At 45.1% G+C, this 6,913-nt stretch overlaps 1 protein-coding gene across 7 annotated transcripts; it reads right to left on the bottom strand.

The window, feature by feature from the left end:
• Positions 1–410: 410 nt before the first annotated feature.
• FIGNL1 (fidgetin like 1) lies at positions 411–6,322 on the bottom strand. 7 transcript variants are annotated; one of them, XM_019959623.2, is made up of 4 exons: positions 6,134–6,322; positions 5,039–5,114; positions 4,310–4,404; positions 411–3,834 (listed from the first exon to the last, which is right to left on the bottom strand). In XM_019959623.2, the coding sequence occupies exon 4, from the start codon at positions 3,822–3,824 to the stop codon at positions 1,791–1,793; it is 2,034 nt and encodes a 677-aa protein (XP_019815182.2). In that variant the 5' UTR covers positions 3,825–3,834; positions 4,310–4,404; positions 5,039–5,114; positions 6,134–6,322; the 3' UTR covers positions 411–1,790. The 7 variants fall into 7 exon arrangements, with proteins under 7 accessions (XP_019815182.2, XP_070643522.1, XP_019815181.2 ...); XM_070787421.1 differs by having other exon boundaries at positions 6,017–6,139; XM_019959622.2 differs by lacking the exon at positions 6,134–6,322 and adding an exon at positions 5,514–5,932.
• Positions 6,323–6,913: the final 591 nt, after the last annotated feature.

Below are 6,913 nucleotides of genomic sequence, written 5' to 3'. Positions count from 1 at the left end.
AATAAAGCTTTTAAAAGAGCACAAAAATAGCAGGCAGACCAAGAATAAAAATTAATATATAAATTGCCTAAATTCATCTACTAAAAATTTCAAATTTCATTTCTAAAGTTGTATTGTTCTCAAAACATTAGAACATGAAAGTAATCTCCATGAAAACTGTGTTGTTCACCGGTCTATTTTCACCACCTAGAACACTGCCTGGCATCTGATAGTTTTTTGAATGAACAGATGCAAAAGAATGCTAACAAAACTTGAATCTGTCCAGCTGGTACAGGTAAACAGGCACTTTGATTCAGTGCATGTGGGAATTTTACACAGGGTGTCACTGTTTCAGAGGGCAATTTATAATAGAGCACATGCTAGAAGCCTGAAAAATCCTTAATCCAAGAATTTTACTCAAGAAATGTATATAATTTTTAAAAGATCACCAAGGCATTTAATATATCTTTGTTTACAATAAACAAAAGGTGAACCTAATGACCTGATTTAAATGTCCTCCAACAGAGGGCTGAATAAATTATAGGCCACTCATACCACAGGATCCCAGGCACTTACATGAAGATGTCATAGATGTCAATGTGGAAGATGATGAGGACTCATATACTTTAAAGAAAAAAGTGAACTACAAACGGGAACACAGAGCACAACCCTACTCCCATATAAAACATCTGGAAGAAGCAACACAAATGTTAATAGTGTGTTCTTCAAAATGGTAAGGTAACAGTGATTTTTATTTTCTTTTGTTCACCTCTATTTTGTAATGTTTCTACACAGAACATATATTATTTATAATATGAAACAGTCTATTTGAAAAACCTAAAAACATTTTTCAATTAGACGGACCCTACAGGCTATAAAGTAGTGTCAAATAAAATATTAATTGTAAACACCACCTACCCCCTGGAAAAACACATTCTTCCCCTTTCTGTTTTGTGGATGCCTCTGATATTAGATTACACCCATTTCTGAACACGCTTAGTCTTGGTAAAGGAAGGAAACCATAAGAGGTTACATGGCAGAACAAAGTAAAAACTAGCACTTTTACTCTAGCTTTGGTTGAGATCATTAAACAACAGTAAACAACAGTTTCTAATGTAAACCACTACACCAGGCAACACTATGGAGAAGGCAATGGCACCCCACTCCAGTACTCTTGCCTGGAAAATCCCATGGATGGAGGAGCCTGGTAGGCTGCAGACCATAGGGTCGTGAAGAGTCGGACACGACTGAGCGACTTCACTTTCACTTTTCCCTTTCATGCATTGGAGAAGGAAATGGCAACCCACTCCAGTGTTCTTGCCTGGAGAATCCCAGGGACAGGGGAGCCTGGTGGGCCGCCATCTATGGGGTTGCACAGAGTCGGACACAACTGAAGCGACTTAGCAGTAGCAGCCAACACTAAGCATGATGTGATCCTCACAAGAAACCTTCTTCAATAAAACATGCATGTAAGTCAGATACATTCTCATACAGAAATCACATTTTTTTTAAGTTTCTGTTTGAGCTTACTATTCATCACAGTATACATCGTGAAAAGACCTCTTAGCAACAAAACAAAAAAGTGCATTCCTATCTTGTATGTATAGGCTTAAATATCAGGAAACAACTGGAATGAAAATTGAGCTTATATTAATATAGTCTAAGTCAATCAATTGTAAAAGTCAACATATTGTTATCCTATTTTAAGGTACAGATTCAGAATATACATTTCACAAACAATTCATTAATTTCCTTGCTATAATAAAAAGTGGAAAGACAAGACTACAAAGATGCCATCCTAAGTGTCCCATTTATTTTCCACAACCAAAAGTCCTGTTCCAGTTTTCATAAAGCTCTAAATCTTCAGGAGATACACTAGGTCGCACAGTTCTGAAAGCATTTTCAAAGTCACTGTAAGCTATTGGGCGAACTTGATCAGGTGTTATGGTGGCAATGTCAACAGCCTGCAAACTGCGAATAGGACCCAGAGATGCCTCCCGGCACAGCTGAGTCATGTCTGCCCCAGAGAACCCATCAGAATACTGCACCACCAGCTCGAGCTCCTCCTCACTGAGGCAGCACTGCTCCTTGGACATCAGATTAACTACTATCTGTTTCCTGGCTGAAGCTTCTGGGAGGGGAATATACAGCCTTTTCACCAGCCTTCTCCGGGCAGCCTCGTCAATTTCTTGTGGCCGGTTGGTCGCTCCCACCACTAGAATACGGTCTTCAGAAGATGTGGCTGCCCCATCTAACTGAACTAGAAATTCGGTTTTTATCCTTCTAGAAGATTCGTGCTCACCATCTCCGCGTTGAGATAACAAGGAATCAATTTCATCAATAAATATCACAGCTGGTTGCTGACATCTTGCTACAGCAAACAATGCACGGACCATTTTCTCCCCCTCACCCACCCACTTGGAAGTCAAGGAGGAAGCAGAGATACTGAAGAATGTTGCCCCAGCCTGACTAGCAATGCACTTGCCAATCAGAGTCTTACCAGTGCCAGGAGGACCGAAGAGCAGAATGCCTTTAGGGGGTCCTCGTAGGCCAGTGAATATGTCTGGCCGCAACATGGGCCACACAACTATCTCCTTTATTGTGGTCTTGGCAAATTCCACGCCTGCGATATCTTCCCAATTTACTGGAGGTCCCTGATCCATAATCTCATTCATAATAAGTTCAATCATTCTGGGCTCCAAGTTTTTCAGACGCTCGTCCATGGGATGTGCTGGGTCTGCAGTACCTGCACCCTGAGGCTTATACTGCATCCCCCCACCCGGATCTCCCCCATCTTGCTTAGGTACAGGAGGAACAAACTTTCCAAATATCCCTCGGGATCTACCAGCCCCCAGAGACTTTTTCACTCCACCATATGAAGACCCTGATGCACGTTGGGGCTGGTGGTGCTTTTTCTGCTGATCTACCCATAACTGTTCCTTTGCAGTTTTAAAAGCAGGCAGGCTGCTCTCCCCTCTTTGGCCATTATCTTCTGTTTTACTAAAAGCCTTATTCAGTATTGGGGTGGAAAGTGCATCAATGGTGCCAGCACCATAAAAAGCTTTTTTGTCCCGTGCATTTTCACAGAAAGAAGGAAAACAAGACTGATTAGATGAGAACACATTGAGACCTATATTGCCTTTTACAAAGCTGTTATTTTCCTTTTTGACATTCCCAAATAATGGTTTGGCATGGAACTTTGCAAGGCCTGACTCACCAAAAGGTGCTGAGGCTACAGGACACGTCTTAGTGGTGTTATTGACCAGAGGTGGCTGGGCACTCTGAGGGCACGTCAAAGAAGGACCACCCTCTGGAAACTCTTGAGTCCTGTCGGCACTATGGGCTGAGTTAGTCAACAGGTTGCTCTCCCCAGAACCACCACAAACGCTAAATGTAGGAAGGTCAAAGACAGTGGCCTCTTTGTGGATGACTAGTGATGCATCAGCAGGCGCCAACAGAGAGTCTTTGGATTTCTTGCCAGCACGCATCATCTCCTGCACACTGCTCAGTTTGAACACATTATTTACTGACAATCCAGACTTCCATTTGTCACTGTCAGTTTGCTGAGATCTTGCAAGAGTTAAAATGCTTTCTGCATAGTTATTCAAGCCAGTTTCAACATTGTCAGAATCAATAACTGCAGAATATTTCTCTGCGTATTTTCTGAACAGTGTAGTAGCACAGACCTGGGAGATATCAGAGTTTGCCCATGCATACTGAATGCGGAGTATTTGCGCTCGGTAGGCATCTGCCTTCTGTCCAGGTGTACACGTACCAGATGTAAGTGCAAAGTAATTCTTCTGCCAGTCACTCAGGTGTACAGACCTGGAGCTGGAGGCCTGCATTTTAGAGGCTCTATGATAAATAACAAAGATGAAAAAAATTCAGTTTAGAAGGAAACAAAGACATAACACTTTAAACATACTTTTAAAATCTTTGCCCATCTTAAGGAAAACACACTGGACTTTTTATTTATAAATTTATAAAGAAAGGCTATTTATAGTGGAAACATCTATTTAAAACATTAAAGAGTTAATACTGCTCTGTTATGGGTTAAACTGTTTTAGTTATATAACAATTTTCCATGTGAATAGGAAAAACATTCACAAGGTTTAGAGGGTGGTGTTAGTGACCAGAGGTGGCTGGGCATTCTGAGGGCACTTCAAAGGACCGCCCTCTGCAAAGTCTTGGGTCCTGTCAGGGCCATGGGCCTAGTTAGTTAATAGGTCACTCTCCCCAGAACCACCACAAACACTAAATGCAAAAGATCAAAGACAGTGGCAGCAACATGGAAAACAATGGAACCAGAGATAAGCAAAGCAAAACAAACCAAGTCAAGCAGATAGGTGTAAGTCTGGTCTCTAAGGACAATCAGAGGAACAATGTCATGGTAGCTTCTTCCTATTGCTGGGCCTTCAGTTTTATCTGTAAAATGAGAGAAATCATTGTGAGAATCAAGTCAAATAATGAATACGAAAATACCTGAAAATTACTATTTGCCTCTTTACTGCACAAATGCACACTGAGGCTGAGAGTTCAGAAACTTAAGTTGAGGTCACACAGCCATTGAGCAATGGTGCCAGAATTCACACATGAGCAGTTTCACGAAGTTCATGTCCACTTTACCCTGGACAAAATGCCCCTTCACAGTGCCACCAAAAGTCACAGATAACAAACATGAACAATTATCACATACTAAATGTTTCCAAGGATTTGGAACAGGTAGATGAGCACTTAAAACAGGATGCCCCAGAATCTCTCACCATTTCCCAGTTTCACAAGATGCTTTATAAAGCGAAGCTGTTGTGATGAAATGAGAACGAGTGGGTAGTAAGGTGCTTTATTTTAGATCTTTTTCCCCTCATGTTAGTCTTACAAGCCTCCTTACATTAAGTTAAAATTATTTTTACAGAACTGTAGATGAATGTTGGTGGATGTGTAGAATTCACCTGACAATCCACAAGAAAAATGTGAAGAAAATGTTGAAGCTTCCTAAGGGTACTGCAGTGAAGTAAAAACCAAGAACTTTATGTATTTTAAATTTTACCTTCGAAATTACCTGTAAATATAGCTTAATAATCAGCAGGTTCTTTTGGTGCAAGAGCCATGCTTAATACAGCTTTCTCCCATGAACCCTACAAAGAACCAGTCATATTTTAAGTAGGTGTTCATAAACCTCTGTAATATTTTTGGAAAAAATAAACTTAACACTCAGAGAGATCCTAATTTGCTTACAGCTATAAAGTCAAAACTAGAACTGACATCTCGTGACAATTTATCCCTCTTTCCACTATTCCATTTTACCCTATTTTAATCCCACAATACGAGAAATGAGAAATTGCAAGAGAGGTGACTTGGAAGTCACTTACAACCAACTTTCTTGTTACCATGAACATCCTATTCCTCTCCCACGGCTTCATCCCATCTTATCATCTGCAACCCTGGGATTCTTCCAAAGTCTCAGCGTTCTAATCACTGTCCCCCCAGTTCCCTGCTCTTTCCTTTCCACCCTCTCCGATTTATTCAACATTCACCTCTCAAGTCTTCCTTTTTCCTTTCAACGCAATCATTCACCCAAGGACTACGGACACACAAACCAAAGACAGCTTGGCCAGCGCCCCTCAGCAGCACAGCCTGGTCCGGGGCACCGCTTCCTAGATCTCTACAACGGTTACTCGGCAGTGATGTGTGAGCTGCAGTCCCATCTGCTGGGGTTTTCTCTGCCTGTTGTAGGATGCGGTGTTGATCCAAACGGTAGGTGCTCCCCACCACACGGACCCTCCCCCTGAACCCGGAGGAGTGTCCCCGGGGACAGTGGTCACCCCGCTGACCGGGCTGCGGATGGCGGACCCTGCGGCGCTCACAGGGAGGGACCGCCCACTCCGCTGGCCCTGACCTCGGGTGCAGGCCCACCCTTCTGGCCCCAGGCCCGGCCCCGCCTCCCCCCGCGGAGCCTCCGCAGATCGCCGCCCGCCCGGCCCCCGGGACACCGCCTCCTCAGAGGCCGGCTCCGGACCCGCTGCTGCCGGAGCCTTACCAGCCGCGAGACCACACTCCCGGGTCGGCCTGCCCGCACGTGGAGCCACTCGCCCTTCAGCCTTCCCGGCCCCACGCCCCACCCCAGCCTTAGCCTCCCAAAGCTCTCCCCGCCGACCTGCGGCTTCCGAAAAGCGCGCGGACTGTGTGCGCCTGCGCACTGCTGCCAGTTCAGCCCCGCCTTGCGTGCGTGCGTGCATCCCGGCGTGCGTGAGTCTGTGAGACACTGAGAGCGCGGGCGGGGAAGCGCTATAGGCTTCCGGGGGCGGGGTCTGAGCTCGCAGTCCCGCCCCGGCCCCGCCCCCGTGTCTCCGTTACCAAGCTCTGACTAGCTCCCTAGGTAAGTTGGTCTGGTTATTTCCTTTGGGAACGGGACTCCCTCACACACATTTTTAGACTCAATCTGGGAGTTAGAATCCGCATCTCAGATCCCCCCGTCACTCAGGCAGCGCGTCCTTTTCTTCCGTTGGCCCTGGAGGACTTGCTCCTGGAAGACTGGGAAGCATGCCCTTCTTCCCAGGGACTGTCCTGGCGCAGAACAAGGAACGCAATACCCCTCACAGCCACCTCTGGGTATTCAGTTCAGTTCAGTTCAGTCGCTCAGTCGTGTCCGACTCTTTGTGACCCCATGAACCGCAGCACGCCAGGCCTCCCTGTCCATCACCATCACCTGGAGTTCACTCAAACTCACATCCATCAAGTCGGTGATTCCATCCAGCTATCTCATCCTCTGTCGTCCCCTTTTCCTACTGCCCCCAATCCCTCCCAGCATCAGGGTCTTTTCCAATGAGTCAACTCTTCGCATAAAGTGGCCAAAGTACTGGAATTTCAGCTTTAGCATCATTCCTTCCAAAGAAATCCCAGGGCTGATCTCCTTCAGAATGGACTGGTTGGATCT

The sequence above is a fragment of the Bos indicus genome, chromosome 4 (assembly GCF_029378745.1).
Source record: "Bos indicus isolate NIAB-ARS_2022 breed Sahiwal x Tharparkar chromosome 4, NIAB-ARS_B.indTharparkar_mat_pri_1.0, whole genome shotgun sequence".
NCBI lineage: Eukaryota > Metazoa > Chordata > Mammalia > Artiodactyla > Bovidae > Bos > Bos indicus.
The sequence above is the reverse complement of the archived record's forward strand: the minus strand, read 5'-3'. Positions and strand labels throughout refer to the sequence as shown.